Genomic DNA, 21,131 nt, shown 5'->3' on the forward strand with positions numbered 1-21,131 from the left:
GCCAGGTGAGGGTGCCGGTGCCTTGCCTTGGCTGCCCTGGTGTTCCCAGGCTCGTTCCACCCCCAGAGCAGCATGCCTGGCTGGGCTGCCGTGCCGGGCTCCAGGTGGCCGCCTGCGTGGCTGTTGGTCTGAAGAGCCCCAGGCCTCCAGGCTGCGTTTCTGGACCTCTGGTGGAGAAGTCCACACTGGACCTCTGTTCTCTTCGGCCTGGTGGGGAGGTGGGTGATTCGGGGTCAGGCTGGGGAGAGGACAGTGCCTGGCCCTGTCCCTGTCCTGAGTCTGGGGGCCCAGTGAGTGACCCTGGGAGCTGGGGCAGGGACAACCCAGATAGAGTGCCTGCCTCACGTCCACACCCAGATCTGCCTCCATGCTGGCCCAGGCTGGTGGCCCCAGCAGCTCAGAAGCCCCCGCCCGCCACTTCCCAGTCCCCAGGCGACCCGGTTCCCTTGCTCCCGCCCCTGGCCGTGGGCCGCTCCTCAGCCTGGCGAGGCCTGAGGGAGGGCCGTGCCAACACCAGGCGAGAGCGGACCACGCCAGCAGTGCCCTCGGCTCTTGAGCTCCTGTGGGGAGGAGGCAGAGCAGTGACCTGGCAGCCCCCGCAGGGCGCCTGCGAAGGCAGGCAGTGCTTCTCTGTGCCACCCTGGCATCCGGTGTCACCATTCGAGGACTAGCTGTAGGTGTGGAAAATGCTGATCTTTCCTGAGCTTCCCGGGTCCTGAGATCCCTGAGCGACTCTCAGGGCAGCGATGGAACTTCAAGCATGCCAGGCAGCTGGCAGGGTTACCCGCACCCCTTCTTCCCAAGTGGGTTGGACAGGCGCAGGGCAGTGGTCCCCAGCAGCCGGCGGGTGGCAGTGCTGGGTGACATGCTGCAGAGTGTTGCTGGCGAGTCTCCAGCTGTGTGGAGCGGGTTTTCTTGGCTGGGACAGAACACCTGAGGTAGACGACTCGGAGGCCAGGTGACGTCGGCTCAGGCTGTAGAGGGTCCAGTCTGGGCAGCTGGCTTCATGGCTCTAGGCCTGAGGCGAGGCAGAAGTCCGGGTCCAAGAGGTCATGGACCAAGGGCGTGGGGGAGGACAGTGCTCAGCTCATGGCAGCTAGGAAGCAGAGGAGGGGCCAGGGACAATGAGCCCCCAGGCCACACCTCCAAGGGCCAGCTCCTTTCAACGAGGTCCCACCTCCTCCCGTGTCCACCACCTCCCAATAGTGCCGTCGGATCATTAATCCACTGCTGGGGTCAGACCCGCTCCACACCCAGGCCCTGGGGACGGTCCAGGTCCACCGGCACAGTTCAGAGGTGGGCTCACAACATCAGGGAGCCAGAGATGCTGGGCTGCCTCCCAGGTTCCGGGGGGCTCTAGGGGGGTCCTGGAGCTGCCTGGTCTCTGCCTGCCATTCGGCCCCAGGCATGCCCTGGCCTTGCCTCACCATGTGCGGTGCAAACTGAGGGGCTGTCCCTCAGGGGACTCGGCAGGGGACTGGAGCTGGAGGGACGGCCTGATTGTGCTGTCATGCCTGCCTTGGGCCAGCGTCCCCCACCCCCCGGCCCAGTTCTGGGACACACAGCACTGGGGCCACCCAGGGTCCCAGTGTTGCTCCTCACAGAGGACCAAGGGCCCCACAGGCACAGAATGACACCTGACTTTCCAGGGAACCTCTGGAGCCAGGCCTGCCTACCAGGGCAAAGTGGCCACACGGCGGCCCTGTTCAGCAAGTAGGAAGCTTTTCAGGACACACTGGAGCAGCACACTGTACTCGGGTCCTGTGTCGGGGTGCAGGGTGGCTGGCGGGCACACAGTCAAGACCAGCCCGCAGGGTCACTGGGAGCCTCCGCTCCTCTTCCAGGCTGGTGAAGGAATTCAGCGCTTCCGCAAGCCCAGCTGCTCCTTCCGGCTGGTGACTTGAGACCAGGGCTGCTCCAGAGAGAGGGCCCTGGAGCCAGGTCCACGTCCTGATGTGTGGCAGCCCCTCGCTATTTCTCCAGCTCCCCAGCTGACTGGGCTCCAGACTCCCCACGGGTACTCTGGAGTGTTTATGGAGGACGCCGCCGTCAGGGAACAAGCTCTCACCCCACCACGGGCAGCCTGGGGCTTGGGGAAAGAGCAGGACACGCCCCTTCATCCGGAAATCCTTTCTGCTTCCTGCTTCTCTGAAGACTGCCCATGAGAACACAAACAGCATCAGCAGTCCGTCTTCCCAGGCCCAGTGAGGCTGCCTGTGGCAGGAGTGGTTGTGCACAGCACATGGGGCTTTGGGTGGGGAGTGGGGCAGGGGCAGAGGTGGGGGTTTCAACCATGACACTGGACCTGCAAGGCCCCGGCGGGGGCACTGGTCAGCTGTTCAGGTCACAGTCGGGTGGTCAGAGCATCATGGTGGCTTGGTTCAGTTAGTGCACACCACACTCTGGGGTCAGGACTGTGTTCTCAGAGTGGACCCCCCAGTTTGTTCTGCCAGAAAGCGTGGAGCCTGCCAGCTGCGCAGAACCCTGGTGACTTGCCAGGGTCTCAGGTGACGCCGAGATGTGGAGCATCTGCCTCCTTTCTGGACAGCGCTCTGAGGGAGAACAGTGGCCTGTCTCTGGCTGCACTGCATCCAGGTGTCCAGTGATGGCGTGTGCTGGGTCTCAGTCCTCATCTGCACACAGGTCGAGGACACCGAGATCAGCTCCTGCTCGGAGCTCCCCTGGAGAGACCTGGAGCAGGAGCTGAGGAATTCTGTAGATACCCCAACAGCCCGGGCCAGGCAGTGGCGGGCCTGCAGTCTCCAGAGGTGGAGGGGAAGGGGCGAGCGGGCAGCGGTGTGCAGGGACGTGGGGCAGGAGGGAGAAAGGACAGGTTCATGCAAGGCACCTGGTGGCCCAGGCGTGTGGGTGGGGAGGGCCTTCCCCAGTGAAACGACCCTCTTGTTCTAAAAAAGATGGCTTTATTGAGAGCATCCAACGATGTCCGCCCTACCTGTCCCCAACACAGTGACTCCTTGCTTCCCACCCTGATGTCACCCTGTCCTGAAGACCGTACGAGGTAGCCCGTGGCAGATGCCCTGCCTGCTGTGGCCCGCCACGAGTCCAGTCCTCCGTGATCTCCAAGTGATGGCAGGACGCCTGCAAGCCCCGGCCGGGGGGCTGCTGTGCCATCGCCGGCTCACGGGCCCACATGCTCTCGGTTGTGCAGGACGGCGGCCTCACGGGGCCAAGCCCGTGTGGGACGACGGCAGGCTGTCTCCAGACCAGCCACTGCCGGCTGTCCCCCCCCAGGGCTCTTTTCACGTGGAACGCATCCTTGGACTTAGGGGACACGAGGCTGCCCCAGGCCCCACTCTGGCTCACTGCCTGCTGCCTCTGCTGCTGCGGGTTCTCACAGGGTCGGAGAGAGAAAGCAAAGGCCGTCCTGCCCAGCCGGCCTGGGCCCGTGCTGCGAGGTGCTCGGGCGGCTCTCGAGGGTGCCGCCACTCTGCAGGTCTCCCTGGATGCCAGGACCTGCCCAGGGACTGAACTGGAAGGGAGAACGCTCCAGATCCTCCCTCGGCTGCTGGGACGCGCTTACCTCTGACGTCGACGTCACACCTGCCGCCTGGGAGATGCCACTTCCAGGGAGAGGGGAACGTGGCTTGTTGGTGGGCACGGCCCAGAGGCCTCCAGACCTGAGACCACCGAGCGAGTCCTGGGACAGTCTGATGTGAGCCGGGCCTGCCCAGCCTGACGCCCCACCTAGTGTGGTGGACAGAGCAAGACTTTCCAGGTGGGTGAGCTTCCGGGGACGGGGTCCGGGGGCGGAGTGTGTGGAGGGCGGTCATTCTGTGTCCTCCTGCAGCTCCTGCCTGTGCGGGGCCTGGAGCCGGCTGCCCACGGCCTGCTGGATGGTCTGCAGCCCCTCTGCGTCCAGCTCCCGTAGCAGCAACAAGATGGCTGTCAGCACGTTCTGCGGGCGGGGAGAGTGGCGACCTGGGGCCTGGCTGAGCAGCCTCGCACAAGCCCGTGGGACAATCCACACTGAGGACCCTCGTGTGCTGCTTCCCATCCTGGCCCACCAGCTTCAGAGGGGAAACCCAGGCACCGAGGTTGAGGGCACCCCAGGCCCGCCCACAGCTGTCTGCACTCCCAGGTAGACCAGGGGAGGTGTCTGCCCGTAAGGGGTTGCAAGGCTGGCTGCAGGAACGTCCCGAGTGAGGGACGTGCTCTGGCCCAAGGCCCCTGCACCTCCCTCAGGTCCCTGGGCCATCTGTATCCTTGCACTGCAGGTGCCTGTGGGGACAGGGACCCTGAGGCAGGCTGGAGAGGACCAGGCCACCCATCCTCCTCTCGGGCAGGAACGTGGTCCGAGGACCTTGCCGTGCACTGTGGACAGCCCTCCTGTCACCAGCCCACTCTCCCAGCTGCTGCAGGGGCCCGGGCATTGTGGGAGGCCTGTGGGGACAGACGTGGAATGGTACTGGTGGCTCCCTGCTGGCGTGGGAGCCGGAGCTCACACACGTAGACTGGAGGAGGAGGACTCTGAGGGCTAGTGACCTGGGGGCTCCCGCTGGTCAGAAGGGTCGGTGCTGCTGAGCTGGGGCCATGGCAAGGATGACATCCTTGTCCCCTGACTCCTCTCTCTCCCCAAGAAACCAGAACACAGGCTGGGCTGGCCCAGCTGCCCACAAAAGCCTGGTGTGGCCATGTCTGTCTGCCGCTTGGGGTGCTGTCTGGATGGGGCCGGCCCGTCGGGATGGCAAGCCCTGCAAGGAGCGGCCCTCAGTCTGCACCCTGCTCCTCCCGGGAACTGCACACTTGAGGGGGTTCTGTAACTGCATGAATGGAGGAGCCTGACCTATGATGTCAGGCACCCGAGCTCCCAGCTGAGCCATCCCTCAGATGGGGCACCTAAGGGCTGACTGGGCACGGGGAGCGGGTGCCTCCCTCGAGGGCCCCGCTCTGCTCAACAGTGGCTTCCTGCATGGCCCAGGCATAGGGTGGCGCAGGGTCCTGGTCCTGGGCTAACTGCCCAGGCCTGGCTTGAGCTTGGGCACACCACACTCTGGCTGGTGAGTATTGCTGGGGGCAGGGGGACCCGAAAGCTGTCTGTCCCTAATAAAATGACGCAGGAGGGAAGAAGCACCTCACTCATCCTCGGGGTGGAGGGGGCCCCGTGCCCTGGCGGCAGGCAGGAACTGGGGAGGAGCCTGGAAGGCACCTGGTCTCGGGCTCTCACCAGGTCGCCCACTCGACTTTCTTAGGTCACCAGGCCCCCAGGCTCTATAACCTGAGCTCTGGCCTGACACCACATCCCGCCTGGTCGGGACAGGACAGGACCACTTCTAGCCACGGGTGGAAGGACTCTAAGCAGCAGAGGCGTCTGGAGGCTCCTGACCCTGAGGACAGACAGGAGTCCTCCCGCAGCCGCTGATGGCCCCAGTCCAGCCCCTCCTCCTCTCTGTGGCCTTCCAGTCGGCTCAGATCTAGAAACCAGGCCATCCCACCCTGGGACTTGGGTGTGCCTGCCCCACCATGTCACCAGCCCCTCTCACCACAATGCCTGCATTCTGCAGGGGCAATGGCTACCTGGCCAGGGTGGCCTGTGTCACTCACCCTGTTCTTGTGACTGCTTGTAGTGTCCCTCTGTGAGAAGGAAGGAAACTGGTCCTTAGCAGAGGGCTTCAGGCTGAGATGGCCCTGGGTGCTGCTGGTGAGAAGAGGCGAGGGTCTGAGAGGGTGTGGCACCTGTCGCCTTTGCAAATAGCCCAGAGGAGCCCGAGTCACAAGAATGGGAGCCCCTCCCCAAATATCAGAAGACGGAAGGAAGGCCAACCCAGTCCAGGGGCTTTCCAGATGGCTCCTGTGCAGCGTCTGAGGCACCGATTAGGAACGGCTCACCACACTGAGGCAACCTCCCGACACCTGGTCCCCCAACTGCAGCGCCTTCTACCCAGGCCAGGAACCTCAGCCCATGACGACCCTAACTAGGGGCAAGTGCTGGTGTGCAGTCTCACCACGGAGCACATTCCAAAGGCACTCGCAAAACGGGAGGCAGGGGCCTGGCCTGGCCTGGCCTGGGCCGCTTTAACAGGGTCACGAGAGCAGCGGACTGCCCCTGGTGGAGGCTGAGCCACACCTGAGGAGTGCCACAGGTCAGAGGGCCTTTCCTGCCCCAGGGCTGGCCCTTCCTTTCCTGCTCCCTGGGACTCTGCAGTCTGACCAAGTGTGTGAATTCTATGGAATCAGCGCTGGAAGTGACTGGAGTCACTCCTAGAGAAAACAGAAGCCACCCCAGGAAATTCCCTGTCCTCACTTCCCAAAACGTGGACCACGGCAAGCCCCTCTGACTCTGGAGGACCCTGGGGAGGAGGCCCGCACCCCTCCGGCCTTACTCTGCCTCCTCGACATAGCTCAGCGGGTCCTGGCTGGTCTCCACGGTGCAGCTGACGGAGCTCAGTGTGCAGGGTGGCTGCGGGTGGCCATTGCCTATGCCCTCTCTGCCCGGGGCAGCAGTGATCTCGTCTCCCTCCATCAGTGCGCGGGCCAGCTCTTCCTCAGTCACAGCTACAAGGTGAGGGACAGTGGAAGCAAGGGCATTGGAGAGCCTCACTCCATAGTCACATAAAGCACAGGCCCTGGGTCCACTGGAGCCTCCAGCTCAGCCTGCTTCTGACGTGCAGGCAGGGTCTGTCCACTGTCAGTCTGCCTCCCCGCACCCCTCAGTGGCGAAGAACTGCTTGTGAATCTCAATTCCACATCCGCTAGGAGCAAAATCCCGGAGCTTTACATATGCTGAGCAGGGGCTCTGGCAGGACTGCACCCCAGCCCCAAAGGCAGGCCTTCAGAGAAAACAGACCGGGCCGGCGGGGCCACACCTGGGTCACAGCTAGCTGGGAGACTGAGGCAGGAGATCACAAGTTCAAGGCCAGCCTGAGCAACTTAGTAAAACTGTCCCAAAATAACAAATAAATTCCAATTAAAATTCCTATGACATTTCTCATAGAAACAGAAAAAGCAATCATGAAATTCATCTTGAAGAAAAGACCCAGAAGAGTCAAAGCAATCCTGGGCAGGAAGAGAATGATGCAGGAGGTATCGCAATACCAGACCTTGAACTACTATAGACCAAAATAACAAATAAAATGGGGCAGGGTTGTAAGTCAGTGGTAAAGTGCCCCAGTTCACAGATGAGAATCTGCACTGACCAGTCAGGTGACCCTGACACCTGAGAGGAACAAGCAAATGTCGGAGCCACTGCTCGAGAGGAGACCCTGAGTACAAGACCAGGAACTGCAGAAGAGAAGAGCGGGAGGCAGGGAACCTCCCACTAGGGTCTGCTTCCACGTGCCACGTGGTGGCTGCAGGGCAGGGCACTCACCTTGGTTGTCCAGCTTCTGCAGGCCAGGAAGGTTGCGCAGCACAGTCATGCGGTAGAGGTGGGGGCTGGGGCTGCAGCACGGGTTCTCGGCCAGCCACAGCACCCTGAGGTGTGGCAGGTCCTTGAGGTAGAAGAGCTCGTCCAGGCTGGGGATGCGGTTCCGCCGCAGGTACAGCTCGCTCAGGCGCCGGCAGCGGCTCATGGGCTCCAGCGTCGAGACACTGTTGACACTAGGGACCAGTACAGCTGGTGCTCTAGGTGGGCCGGCTTCCAGGCAGGCAGGGCCTCTGCCTGGGGGTCCCGCCTCCAGCCTCCACCGTGAAAGCCACAAGAAGGAGTCAAGGTCAGGAAAGACCCCAGGCAGGAGAAAGCTTAGGGGACCAGGCCCCTGTCTGGAGGCACAATGGTGGCTGGCCACATCAACCACTCTTGCAGCCCCACACTCTGTGCCTGCGCCGCTGGGGGAGGAGGACTGCTTCACCTTCCCCTGAAGGACACCAAGCCCTCCGAGGGATACATTGCTTAGACCCAAAGCAGGCAGTGGGCAGAGCTCCTGGCAAAACACGCACAGGCTCTGGGCCACCCAGAACTCAGCAATGAGCTTCCAAACCGCAGGCTAAAAAGAGACAAAGGCTGTGGGTTTACTGTCCATTCCCTGTGGAAGGGACACATCGGAGAAGCAGAAAAACAGAGTAGACCCTGAAGGTCCCACTGACACGACAGTGTCCACTCCGCCTCTATAACTAACAGAGCCTTCACGCCCGGGCTCAGCTAAAGGTGGCTGTGCTTCCTCCCGCACCCCAGAGCTGGGCCCAGCCTGACGTGCCAGTCCCACCTGCGCACCCCTTCCTGGGGCTGCCCTGTGTGGGGCACATACCAGGAAGGGGCACCAACACCGCGCTGAACCACAGAACATACCCAGTGTCTACAGGCAGCCCCTCCCAAGTCCCAAGTGGGCAGGAGGGAATTAGGGGACATGGGGAGCTCCGCCCTGCCCCTCAAGCACTCCCCAGCTGCCTGAAACGCCAGCAATGACCTCTGGTTTCAAAGTTGTAATAGTCAAGCTTTCCTTAGTCTGTTGGAATGCCAGTGACCTGGAAAGAGGGAATTCTCACCAGTGAGAGGTCCTGGGATGCAGAGAAACTGGTGAGCTCCTGGAGGTGATTAAACCAGGAAGGCAGAAAAGTGGGACCCTGGGTCCCTGGGGACAGACCTGGCCATGGTGAGGGTGGGCCAGGGCAGGCCATGGCTCATTATCAGGAGGCCCCTGGGCATCGGGGCCAAGCTGGATGGCAGGTGCAGCAGGGCGAGCTCAAGAGGAAGGGAGTCGTTAGGAGGCCCAGGAAAGACCCTAAGAAAGGGGGCAGGAGCCGCAGAGCAGCCAGGCTCTCCTGCCCTGGTCCACCCCCTGCCTCCGAAGCCACCCTTCCAGACTGTGCTGTTTCCAGGTTGTCTCTCATCACTTGGTCCCACAGGAGACACATGAGGCTGTCCCTAGCTTCCACGTCCCAGGGACTAGAGCAAAGCAGGGTTGGGTACCTGAGTGTGATCACCTCCAGGCTGGGCATCTCCCGGCATATGGAAATCTAGGGAGGAAATAAACATGGTTGGCAAATATCGCTTGGCACTGGTGTCCCGATGTCACTTCTCTCAGGCCTGTGGAGAAATCTGTCAGAGTCCTGGTGAACTCCACTGCAGGAACCCATGGCACATGACCTTGCTCAGCCAGGCTCTTGAAAGGAATTTATGGGGCACACTTGGCTTGGTGTTATGCTGTCCTTTGCTGCCCAGCCCTTCCCTCACTAAAGGGGAAACTTGTGCTCTCTGTGACGTGTTAGAGCAAAGTCACTGCCATCTCTGATGGCTGCAGAGACAGAACACTACTCACGTTACATGCTTCTAAGGACATCAGCTCAGGGGACCTTAAGATACCTTCCACCGGGACTGAGGACCTTTCTTCTGGCTGCCCCTGCGGTTATGAGGAAAGGACGTAAGCCCTTCCTGTCCCAGAGCCAGGCTTGAAACTGGGTCTCAGACCACAGCAGCACCATCAGTTCAGGGAACAGGGCGGCTGCTGCCCGGCTCTGTGCCAGGTGACGCGTGTTCAGTTTTCATAGACCCACAGGCTCCAGTTCCCCCACACTTGGCTGGTCTTGGCCTGCTGTGGGAGTGGGCTGGGGCCCTGAAGCAGGAACTGACCAGAAGGAACCATGCAAAAAGCCTCTGATCACCGTACATCTCCTCAGAGAAAAACAAGTCCTCCCAGAGATGCTTCCCAAAGTAAGATTTGACCGCACCCCTCCTCTGAGCAGGCCAGCAAGGGATGTGGGACTGAGTGAGGGCCTTGGTTTTGCTGCTTTAACAATCCTCCAGTGGAAGAGATTTTTACAGCTTTTGGGATGGGGCCGACTGGAGACGATCAAGGCAATACTCACATCCGTGAGACGGCTGCCCCTGGAGAAAGAAAAGACAGACATACTTTGATCTTCTTGGGGTTTAATATAAAAAGAATTTAAAAAACAAAAATTCCAAAAATTAATGACCACTAACCTTAAGATTCTACAATTTTAATGGCACAGTAAAAAAGAAAGTTTACTTAGGTAACTGGAAAACGTGTCCAAAATGATTAGACTGATTTCCTACAAACCTACCTATTTTGTGCTGGGGAACGTCTTTCAGACTAAGGAGCAGTGGGATTTCCTCCCTTTATAAGACACAAAAAAATGTACTCAATTTTCTCAGTGGCTGAATAGCAGAAGTTAATTTCCCTCACTGATGTACACAAGGGGATCTTCATGAAAGGCCACTTGCAAAGGCTAAACATGCAACTTAGGACGCCAACGTCACAGGCCTGCAATGGGGTTGTTGTTTCTCCCCGCACAGAGAAAGCATTGATCACCACGTGCCAAACAGAGAAGGGCATTACTGAAAGCCAAGGGCAGAAGGGAAACTGTGGCCAAAGCAGCAGATGTGCCAGGCAGAAAGCAGGTTTTAATTAACACAGCAGAGTTCAGCTGCTCCAGTTGGTTTGCTGACACCACCAGGAGCAAGGGTCTGCCCTTACTTAGCCCCCTCCCGGCTGCATTAGGTAGAGAAGCCTCCTGAGTTCCCAAGAACACCTGGAGCTATCTCAGGACTCAAGTGCAGACTCTTGCTCTGGAAGCTCTGGTCTTCCTTGACCAAGCCAGACCCAGCTGCCTGCCTTTAAGTTCACATCAACCCCATAGCACCTGTGTCCCCTCCTTGCTGCCACCCCCAGACTGAAGGTCACTTGGGTACAGCACTCCCCTAGTACCTACTGACCAAGGTGTTCAGTGAATTGCGACTTTACAAGCACAGTTCTTTCCCTCCCTCTAGAAAGATCATCTTGGTCTTCTACCTTATCAGCAGACCTGGTACCCAATGACTGGTGGCAACTTCCAATATCAACATATTCACAGAGGACCAATTGCCCCTAAAGCCACCTGAAAGCCCTTCAGCTAGTCCGAAGGGTAATTTGGGCTGTGTCAGGCTAGGACGGCGTGTGGGGGGCGAGGGGCGATGCAGACACTGCTCCAGGGGGAATGGGGGGGGGTGTTAAAGCTCTGGAGTGACCTTTGCCCTTGATCACCTGGGTTTGCGCAACCACTCCCAGGCGGGGCTGGCCAGGCAGGTCGGGGCGGATACTCGGGGCGGGTATCGCTGATGGTCAGCCTTCCCGCCCCCCGCCCGGGTGGGCACGCCGCGCGCAGGCAGGGCCTGCGACCCCAGCCTCACCAGCAGTTGAGCTTCCGCACACTGTGCAGCTCCGAGGCCTTGGCCCGGGATAGGACCATCTTCCGTGTCAGTTTCATGGCGGCCGCGCAGCGCGGCCCTAGGGCCCGGTCGTCGCCCCGCACACCTCGTCCCTCCTCGGGCCACCCCTTGTCCCTCGCCTCTACTGCTCGAAGCCGGGGGGGTGGGGGTGGGGGTGGGATGGGTGATGGCTCCGCTGGCGCGCGTCTCCAGGGGGCGGGGCCTGCGTCGTCAGGGGCGGATGCTGCAAGACCATTGGCTACTGGCGAGAGGGCGGTCCCGCGCCGGCGCAGTGAGGCGGGTTGGGCTTCCGCCAAGCGCGTGGCTCCGCCCTCTCGTTCGCCCCGCCTCTGTGTCGCCTGCCGATCCTGCGCATGCGCATGGCGCTGAGCTCTGACGTGTTCTGTTGCGACCACGGTGTGCGCGGCGGGGGGCGCTGGAACCGCGGCCGGGCATGGAAGGGTGGTCTCCTCGCTGCTCTGACCTGCTGCGATTTAAACTCGGGAAATATGGCCGGGGCAGTGCCGCGCTGTGCGCAGGTGCGCCTCCGCGCGGGAAAGGCGCAGACGCAGACAGCCTGAGCCGCAGTCGAGAGCAGCCTGCGCCCTGCGCTGCCCTGCTAGAGTGACGGCTGCAGCGAGCTCCCGCTCAGCCCGCTCAGTCGCCTTAACCCGGAGCCTTGCTGCGAGCAGCTTGCCTGGACTTCTTGTCTTGAAAGCCTCTGGCCGACCCCTGGGACATGCAGGAGCTGTCAGGGCACACATCTCCGGTTGCAGTCCGCGGCTATTCTCAAACTCGGTTATTCTGGAAAGCCTGTCTCTGAATTCTTTTTAGGTTGACGACTTCAATAGCGTTACCTCGGCAGTGGCTGCTTGAGGGGGTGTGGGTTAGTGGGAGGAAGTCCTGGTGAATTCAGGTGCTATTAGAGTAGACTCACAAGAGTGTTGGGTAGAAACTCTGTGACTTTGAGTTGTGCAGCTGCTTTCTCCCGAACTCCCTTCCCTATACAACTCCAGGCTAGACTTGGTCCGGAAAGAAGGTTCCATGAGATTTCATTTTATTTTTAAACCAGGGGCACTTAACCACTGAGCTACATCCCCAACCCTTTGTGTGTTTGTATTTATTTATTATTTTGAGATAGGGTCCTGCTAAGTTGCTAAGGGCCTTGCTAGGTTGCTGAGGCTGGCTTTGAACTTTCGATTCTCCTGCCTCAGCCTCCTGAGTTGGTGGGATTACAGGCGCGCTGCCACCATGCCCAACTTGGGTGAGATTTGGAGAGTGGAGGAGCAGCAGCCATGGTCACACAGGAAGGCCATTGTGGTTAGAGATGGGGAGAGGCATAGAATATGTGGGGTGTTCCTTGATCTGCAGCCATCTCTCCCCATTCTTGGTCCTGCGTACCAGCAGCAATGCAGGCCACCAGCTCCCTCACTGCAAACTCAGAAGCAGAAACAGGTCTCTTCACCTGGCCCTGTGCTGGTCTTGCCTCCAAAGTTGGACATGGTCTGGTCCCTCTGTCCTCAACCCGCTTCCTGCTTCAGGAGGGCTGCTTAGGGACTGGCCCCACAATCTCCAATTTCTAGTTTCCTGTTTTCCTATCCTGCCACACTCCTGTGATGTCCAATTCCTGTAATGTCTAATTTCAGACTGCCTGTAAATGGTTTGTCTTTCTGAAATAGGCAGAAAAGTGACCCATACTTGCTTAAACCAAAAATGAAACATCAACTCCTATCCCTGAGAAGTGCAGGGTTGTGACTTCAAGCATGGCTCCATCCAGGGTCGCACACACTGTTCTCAGTGTCTGGGCACTGCCCACCCCTGTGTTAGTCTCCATTCTGATGCTCCCACCCTTCAGGTCCGGGCGTGTATCCTGACTGCTTCAGGTGCAGCAGAAAGAATGCTTTTCCCACCTCCTCTTGGGGATTAATCCCCTCTGGGTCATGGGCTGCACTGAACTGGCCATGCCCTACCCCGACTGCTAGGCCTGGATCACCCGCCCAGCTCTGGAACTGCGGGTAGAGGAGCACCCAAGAAAAATCCAAGTAGTGTTCCCCTCAGAAGGGGAGATGGATGCTGCGTGGCTCTGTGGCTGCTGTGGGAACACAGACCAGCACCTCTGGGCAGCGCAGACCCTTCCCTGTGCTCCTGTTTTCCTTAGCACGCTCTTCCTCGGTCTGGCTGATACCCTGTCTGGAGGTGGCAAAAGGCCAGTGTCGTTCCCCAGGCTCCTTCTCTTCCCCGCCTCCCTCCCAGGCACCCCACAGGTGGGAAGCATGCCCCTCCTGCATTGGCAGCCAGGGCAGCCCGTGGTCCCAGGACCAGGTGCAGTCCAGGGTCACTGTAGCTGCTGCAGCCACAGGGAATCTCAGAACAAGAGCCAGAAGCCAGGTGTTGGTGTGTGCAGCTGTGAGCCAACTGGCCCACTTCAGGCCCCCGTGTGTCACCCACCTGCCTGCCCAGGGAGCCCCGGATAGCTCAGAGCTTATGTCTTCCCTGGACCTGCCCTCTGCCTAGGGCAGCTGCTAGCCCCGGGTCACACCATCCCCACCAATCACTGGTGATGACAAGAGGGTCCCTGGGTCAGACCCCAGGCCTCTGGGTGGCACAGCTATGGAAGGCTCCTGGCCTCAGAGGGGCCATGGCCACACCCATGTCACAGGCATTGCCCCTCCACCTAGCCCTGCTCCTCCCTCCCTCCCTTGTAGTGACCCTGAGCACCCTTATCCCTGCCCAGTAACCACGCAGGGTAAATGCCTGCTTCCCAGGGAGTGAGGGCAGCCTGAACGGAAGGCCACCTCCTTCCTATCAGTTAAGCTGTCTGGATGCCCCTTGTGACTGAGCCACCGTGTGGGGTTCTGACACAGCTGGGTGCTGAGGACCAAGTCCATGGACTCAGGAGTGCTACCTCCTGCTCCCTGCTCAGAGAGTCCAGAGTCCCTACAGCTGAGCCCCTAGAGGTGACCTCACACTCCGTCTCATCCTCCCTTTCCTCCACCTCTCAGGGGCCCACCCTGCTTGCACCTCCCTAGGTACCTGTCAGTCACCTGTGGCTGCATAACAAACTGTCCCAAACTCAGCAGCTCCTGTAGACATTTGTTTTCTCCCACAGTTCTGAGGGAACCAGCAGAGTGGGGTGGCCTGGCTTGGGCCTCTCCTAAATGTGACTGGGCAGCTGTCTCATCAGACCAAGGGAGTTGCTCCGTGTACCGCAGGCCCTGCCCCCCACACCACCTTCTGGCTTGCTCTGTCACCACCCTGGCCCTTTTGGTGTTCCCCAAATGAGACACACGTCACCTCCAGGCCTGTGTGCTTGCTTTGGTCTGTGTCTAGAGATCCTTCAGGCGATTCTGGGGCTCATGCCATCACTTCCTGCAGGCCGCTGCTCCAAAGGGCCTCCTACCCCACCTAAGACCACGGCTGCTGCTCTCCAGCTCCTCTGGATTCTCCATCATGTCTGTTGCAACTGGAAATGATACTCTGGCCTGTGTACTCATCACTGTGTCCTCCCTGTGGGCTGTAGGCCCATGATGGCAGCAACCTGTCTCCTCCCCAAGTCTCCCTTCCCAGCTCAGGGTAAGGCCACTGCCCACCAAGACAATACAGGGTCCGCAGCTGCCTTCAAGTTTAACTCCGACGGTTCCAGCTGGGAGCCTTGGGCAAGTTTTTCCATTCCTCTGAGCCCCAGCCCCCTCGTCAAGGGGTGAGGGATGTCAGTTTGTTCAGTTCACTTTAACAGTGCCATGGACTGAGGGCTGAAATGACAATTTTTGCTCAAGGTTCTGGAGGCTGGAGTCAAGGTCGAGGTGTCAGTAGAGTTGCTGTCTGTCTGGTCCACCTTCTGTCCTCATGGGGTGGAGAGAAAGACAAGCATCTGTATCCCTTTTTTATGGGGGTGCTAAGCCCCTGTCGAGGGCCCCGGTAACATCATGGTGGGAACGGGGTGAACAGGGCAGGGTGCACACCGCGTTCATCACAAGGGGTGGGGTCACTGCGTGCCACGAGTCGTGCTGAGAACCACAAATGCGCCTGGAGACCCTGCAGGGAGGCTGTGCTCCGCCAGCTGCTGGTCAGCCTGCCTGCCCTCTGACGCCAGGTGACCTGCACTGGTGCCCACAGGGGCCAGGGAGGAAGCAGCAGTGTCTCAGGCCTCCAGCACAAACCCCAGTTGTGGGAGAGAAGAGCAGTTCAGATTTGTGGATTTGTATTCAGAGTGTCCTCAGAGATCGTTCTGGTCTTGGGTCACTCCAGCTCTGTTGTCACTGTAGCTATAAAGATGTGCACCTGTTACCAAGGTCCAGCAGGCATGCAGTGAGCGGTCTTTGCTCCCTGTGGGGTGCCCTTCTCTACCACTGTACATTTCAAGAACAGTTCTCTTTGCTGAGATGTTTCAGGAATGCAGGTGACCAATTGATTACAGAGACAAAGGAAAATAAAGTTGTTCTCCAAATTGAAACCCACTTCTTTAGACCATGGATCAGGAAACTACAGCCCTCAATGTAGTCCTCACCTGTATTTGTAAATAAAGTTTTATTGATACACAGAGGCATTTTTGCATTGCCTATGGCTGCTTTACTGCAGCAAAGGTAGAGGGGAGTAGCTGGATGGAGATCATATGACCTGCTTGAAAAGCTTGCAATAGTTATTATTTAGCTCTGTAAAAAAAAAAAATTTGCTGGGGGCTCCTTTGTCCTCAGACCCCACCTTGCCTTCTTCCTCTGCTCTGGTCTCAGGACTCGGCTTCCTTGCTTCTGGACATCATCATAACCAGAGTGTGTTAGATCACTTCTTCTTCTTCTTTTTTTTTTTCCCCACCAATTGTGGTTTTCTTCTTGCTGCCAGAACAGGGGGCTTTTTATCTTGGGCTTAATGTCTGTGCCAAGAAAAACTCCTTGTGCTGGGCATTTCCTGTGTCTGAACCTGAGGCAGTTCTCCATGCAGATCAGAACATGCTGCGTTCTTGTGTTCCTGCTTTATGGTCAATGCCCCTTTGTTTTTATGGGAAGGATGTTTCATAATTGCCATTGCAATGGCATCTGGAAGACAGTGTGGCCTTCTTGTAAAGCATGTGGTTCTTCTCTAGAAGGAAGGAGACTCTCGGGGGCAACACAAGCACAGATGTTTCATCAGAGATGCTCAGTTTAACCACTTTGCCTTAAATGACTCTCCCATAGAGGCCCTGGGATACTTGGAAACAAAGATCCAGGCTGTGCATTAGATGGCTCTGCAGTTATGACTGTCTTATGAAATATTAACTGTCCACAGTGTTTCAGTTAGCAGATGACTCTCGGGCCAACAGGCTCCTAGGGAAGGAGCCTGGATGGGGCTCGGCTGGCATGGCGAACTCCACCTCTCTTCCCCGGGGTATGCAGGCTGTCACAACCCTCTGTGGCAGCTGGCTCTCATAGAGCACTTCCTAGTTGCTAGGCTCCGGGAATGTGGTGGTGGACCAACTGGAGGTCTGAGCCCACACAGTGTGCAGCCCATGGGAACAGCCACGGCATGGGGACCCACTTGCGCGAGCTACATGTTCTGGGATCCATGGTGTCAGATGCTCTGGAGGAGAGGCCCCGGCTACATTTGTGTGTCCTGAAAGTGTCCTGGAAACACAGTAAATCGTTGCCCTATGCAAGGGGTGATACCTTTCCCACAGTTTCCATAGAAACCAGGGTGGCAGGATAGTGAGATCATCCTGCCACACTTCCCTCAGCCCACGGGTGCCTGGCTCGGCTGGCTGGCCCCCTGCAGAGGGCAGAAACAAGTGTAGGCCAAGGAATAGGCTGTGGGCAGGAGTCTGGAAGGTGGGCAGTGTACCCAGGGAAGGAGAGGAGGGTTGCCCGTCAGATAGAAGTCTGTGGGCAGACCCCGCACTCACTGGCTCAGACACCACAGGACCCTCTTCATTTCCCTGAGCTATGAGACCAGCAGGGCTCAGGAGTGGCAGCAGAGCATTTCCAGCTGGTGTTGGGGAAGAAGGCAGAATGGGTCAATGGGGTGAAACAATGGTGGCTAGGTGGCCCGGCTGGTTTGGGAAAGCCACCATCGTCTTTTCAGGAGTGAGAAAGCAGCCCTTGTCATTCCCCCAGCTGTGCACAGGGCAGGTAGTGCAACCACAGTGGTCAGGGCTGGTGTGTAGGTCTAAAGGGGGATCATGCTGACTTCTTGCCCTTCCCGGGTGACAGCCCTGGGATGTAGGACCTGAGGCATCCACACTCTTGGGGTCCCAGCCTCAATACCTGGGAGTGGTCTCTGGCTTCAGGTCACCACCTGTGTGAGATCCGCTGCAGAGGACTTTGAGCAGGGGTTCCTGAGTCCATAGTGGGGCCACTAACCCTTGCCCAGGTGCACCCGGGTCTCCCCGTCACTCCCCTGCCACCCAGAGGTTCAGGGTTCGGAGACAATCATTGCAGTCCGCATCTACCCTTCTAGAGACATTTGCCACTGACTCTCAGGAACGCTTGAGTGCCAGGCCCCAGGGTGTCCCGGAGGCCCATCGCAGGTGGAGGTGGCTGGGGAGAACGCCCGCGACTCAGATCATCCTCTCAGCTGAGTGACGCAGAGCGCGCTGCGGGCGACTCAGGCTGCGCTGGATCCAGGGCGCACGCTCGGTTGGCCGGGAGATGCGGGCGGCCGGGACAGGCCCGGGCAGCGGCGGCGGTCTTGAGCCGCAGTGCTAGTGAGGCCGGGACTCAGGGCCTCCCAGCAGGTGCGCGTGCTGGCCTGGGGCGCGAGCGCGCGGCAGGTGCCGGGGCGCGGGGGCAGGTGTCAGGCGCAGGGTGCGGGGAATGATGCTCGGGCGGCATGCAGGGCGGGCTGCGGTGCAGTCTAGGCGCTGGTGCGGGGCGCCGGGCTGGCGAGGGGGAGGACGCGTCCCGCAGGGGCGCGGGCTGGTGAGTTCAGGGGCTGGCGGGCGGGTCTGAGGCACGGGCGCAGTGCGGGCCCCTTCCTGAGCGGTCTGTCTGCAGACCCCGTGCAGCTGGTGGCTGCCTGTCCCAGCCCTGGCTGGGGGTTTTGGGAGGATGAGGGACACAGCCAATCTTGGATTCTTGCTCAGCACTCTCGCCCCTCCTTCCTGCGCCTCCACCTGTGCTCAGCCCTTTGCCGGCTCTGAGTGCCTCCACAGCCAGGTGTTGAGGGTGCCCAGAGACCTCTGGGAGAGGGCAAGAGGCCACAGTTTCCAGTGAGGGGAGCAGCCAGTGTGTGGAGGCCAGCCCCACATGCAGACTCCCTTCCATGTTCTGGTGACTCTGTTTTGGGGGTGGGGCATGGAGGTAGCCCTGAGTTTTCGTGAGGTCTGTGGTCCTGACCAAGGGCAACATCTTGGAGGGATTGGCCCAGGAGTCATTCTGTTTGGGCTGGTGTCCATCCTAATGGTGGGGGTGGTCATGCAGGCTAGGTTGGGCTGGGGAACTGCTGCTCTGTGGCTTCTTGGGGGGATGTGGCAATGCCCTGCCCCCAACAGCTGGCTCTTCCCTGGGGGCTCCGCCAGGCCTCTGTGCAGAGCCGGGGCCGTGACCGCCTTCTTACTCTAGTACAGCAGCTTCGTGGTCCTGTCAGGTGCCCTAGTCGAATGCATTATGGGTATGGTTTGGAACGTCCTGAGTCCAAGCATATGTGCTGTTAAATCCTGTCCGTCTGCACGTTGCCTCTGGAGTGTTCTGTCCAGTTGCCTGAGGAGAAGCTGAACTGAATGCCAGGGTGGCTCGAGCTGCTTTCAGGTGGTACATGATTATGGGCAGAGGAACCCAGAGAAGGGATGGGCCTTCTCATGGTGGTCAGCCTGGATTCCAGGGCTTTCCCAACCCCATGCTGCTGCCCTGGTTCCTTTTGGGCAGGGGGAGGGGGAGGGAAGGAGGTTGGTCACAGTATGGCTCCTGACCTGACCTGCAGTCTGGGGCAGTGGGCAGCTGGCGGGGCAGGACATGCTCCAGGTGAGTGCAGCTGGGGTCTGAGGAGGTGTTTGACAGCTCAGCGGTGTGCTGGGTGGCCAGCTGTCCAAAGGAGGGACAGTGAATGCAAGCACTCCAGGGTCCTTTACAGGCGGAGTCCTCTGTCCCACTTCATTTCTGGCATCCTTAGGGCCTGTCCTCGGGAAGCCACCTCTAGCCCAGGCCCCTGCAGGCTGGCACTGCTGGGCTGTTCTCCCTCTTTGTCATGGGAGGATACCTCTCACTTGCCAGTCTCCCTTGGCAGTGGGTTGGGAGGCAGGTGGCTGCTCTGCACAGGAGCAGGGGGTCCTGAAGAGGCCACCCAGGGATAAGGTAGCCCCTTGCCCTCAGAGCTGTGTGGGGCGCCCGGCTGGCTGGCTGCCTTCACAGGTCCAGGACTGGGAGAGCAGTGTCCAGGGGCACATGGGAGGATGGTGGTGACAGGCAGGGGACAGCCCATCCAGTGGCGCCACGTGTGGTGAAAGAGATGAGGTCAGAAGGGCAGGTTGGACGAAGCTCGTGGCCAGCCCTCCCTCCTGTGGTCAGGGTGTCTTCACAGGCTTGGACCATTTGTGTTTCTCATTTGGGAAATGAGGACGGTAGCCCAGGGACTTTCTGTGGCTTCAGCAATGGAAACCCCAGCCAGGGAGAAAGGGTTGGAGAGAAGGAGACTGTCCTAGTTGGTGCACTGGTCCCCCGCCTGGAGCTCTGTGAAGCGTCCCAAGTCTGCCTTGGGCGCAGGGGCTTTCCTGTTGAGAAAACCAAAGAGGTGAAGGGATGTCTAGAAACACGAGATGCAGAACCACAGGGTGCACACCAGGTCAGGGGCCCCCACTTCCCTCCTGTCACTTTCTGGGCTCCCTGGGATCCCTGAGTCCCCGCAGGGAGCAGGGGAATGGAGCTGCGCAGGGACCGAGTTGCCGTCGTCATGAATGCCCCCGCCCGTGAATGGGCCTCAGGGGACCCCCACTGTGTGTTCTGGTCCAGACTCCCCCGCGCCCTGGCTGGGCAGAGAATCGGGTAGGCTGGGACATGAGAGCCCATAAGGGAGAAGTGGACGAGGCTTCCTCATGAACAAACACATGGCCTCCTTTTAGCACATCCGGCTCATCTTCCTCTTTCTGGTCTATTTCAACAGCCTCCCATGGTGTGTTTGCAGAAACCCCAACCTTGCAAGACAGCCCCCAAGGAGGAGAGAGCAGGCTGAAGCCAGAGTCAGGATGGAGCCCTTGGCCCCAAGGAGAGCTGGCTCTGAGCAGGAGGAGGGCTTTGGGGTACAGCCCAGGAGGGTCACTGATCTGGGTATGGTCCCCAACCTCCGGCGAAGCCACAGCAGCCTTTGCAAGAGTAGGAGACTGCCGTGTCCCCTCAGCAGCAGTGAAAAGGTAGGCTTCTCTCTGGTCACCTGCAGCCAGTCTGTGTGGCCACAGAGGCAGCCAAGTGGTCACCATCAGCTGGGTCAGCTGAGCCTTGTGTGACCACAGGGTGGGCACATTTCCGTCCTGGCCAGAGGTCTGCTGACCTGCAGGACTCCAGCCCAGACATGTGCTTTGGGAGAGGAGAGCTGGACAGAGGGAGCGGGCTAGGCTCACTCGCCCTCTGCGATTTCACAAGCATTTCCCTCCGTCTGCTGGGAAAGAGGGGTACACCGAGCTCCTGCCCAGGACGGTGGAGAGCCCTGCCCCTGGCTACCCTGCCCCAGCGATGTCACATCCTTCATCAGGTTGCCGAGGGCAGGGCTCCGGGTGGCTCTCTCTACTGAACTGTGTTGGAAGCACCCGAGGGCCCTCGTCGCCATGCTGGGCAGGCAGCATGGGGCCTGCCGGCTTCCTGATGTCGAGGGTCCAGGTCAGGTGCCCAGGCTCCCACCCTGCATGTCCTCCAGCATGCGTGGTTCCCAGGTGACGAGCCTGCACCCTGGGAAGTGCTGTGCCGGTCACATCCTGCGGACAGGACAGGATCTCACAGTCCACCCCTCCCTGCTGAACCCATGCCTGGAAGCCCGTGGGAAGGGCACTCCTAACCTGCCGGGTGGCCCGGGTGCACAGGGAAGCTCTCGGGGAGCAGAGCTGTGTCTGAGCGGCCCAGCATGAGCGGGGTGAGTG

General features: G+C 59.6%; 2 protein-coding genes across 8 annotated transcripts in view; one reads left to right on the forward strand and one right to left on the reverse strand.

Annotated features, from left to right (window-relative positions):
• Positions 1-2,889: 2,889 nt before the first annotated feature.
• On the reverse strand, positions 2,890-11,331 carry Cfap410 (cilia and flagella associated protein 410). Of its 7 annotated transcripts, none has more exons than XM_047563237.1 (8): positions 11,084-11,310; positions 9,763-9,781; positions 9,216-9,296; positions 8,867-8,913; positions 7,328-7,557; positions 6,342-6,513; positions 5,563-5,656; positions 2,890-3,916 (listed from the first exon to the last, which is right to left on the reverse strand). In XM_047563237.1, the coding sequence occupies exons 1-8, from the start codon at positions 11,158-11,160 to the stop codon at positions 3,788-3,790; spliced, it is 849 nt and encodes a 282-aa protein (XP_047419193.1). In that variant the 5' UTR covers positions 11,161-11,310; the 3' UTR covers positions 2,890-3,787. The 7 variants fall into 7 exon arrangements, with proteins under 7 accessions (XP_047419193.1, XP_047419197.1, XP_047419199.1 ...); XM_047563241.1 differs by lacking the exon at positions 11,084-11,310 and adding an exon at positions 10,938-11,073; XM_047563238.1 differs by having other exon boundaries at positions 2,891-3,916; positions 5,563-5,653; positions 11,084-11,308.
• Positions 11,332-17,895: 6,564 nt separating this feature from the next.
• Positions 17,896-21,131, forward strand: part of Trpm2 (transient receptor potential cation channel subfamily M member 2) — a 53,490-nt gene continuing 50,254 nt past the window's right edge. Inside the window, 2 exon segments of the mRNA XM_047563205.1 lie at positions 17,896-17,988; positions 20,165-20,411. Of these exon segments, the coding sequence (XP_047419161.1) occupies positions 17,900-17,988; positions 20,165-20,411 (336 nt within the window). The 5' untranslated portion in view covers positions 17,896-17,899.

Source organism: Sciurus carolinensis, chromosome 9, assembly GCF_902686445.1.
Source record: "Sciurus carolinensis chromosome 9, mSciCar1.2, whole genome shotgun sequence".
Taxonomy (NCBI): Eukaryota; Metazoa; Chordata; class Mammalia; order Rodentia; family Sciuridae; genus Sciurus; species Sciurus carolinensis.

Coding starts and splice junctions, on each gene's coding strand:
- Cfap410 (XM_047563237.1), bottom strand. CDS start 11,160: ATGAAACTGACACGGAAGATGGTCCTATCCCGGGCCAAGGCCTCGGAG. Junction 7,558..8,866: donor CTGGAGGTGATCACACTCAG/GTACCCAACCCT, acceptor ACTGGTCCCTAG/TGTCAACAGTGTCTCGACGC. Junction 5,657..6,341: donor AGCTATGTCGAGGAGGCAGA/GTAAGGCCGGAG, acceptor TCTTCTCACCAG/CAGCACCCAGGGCCATCTCA.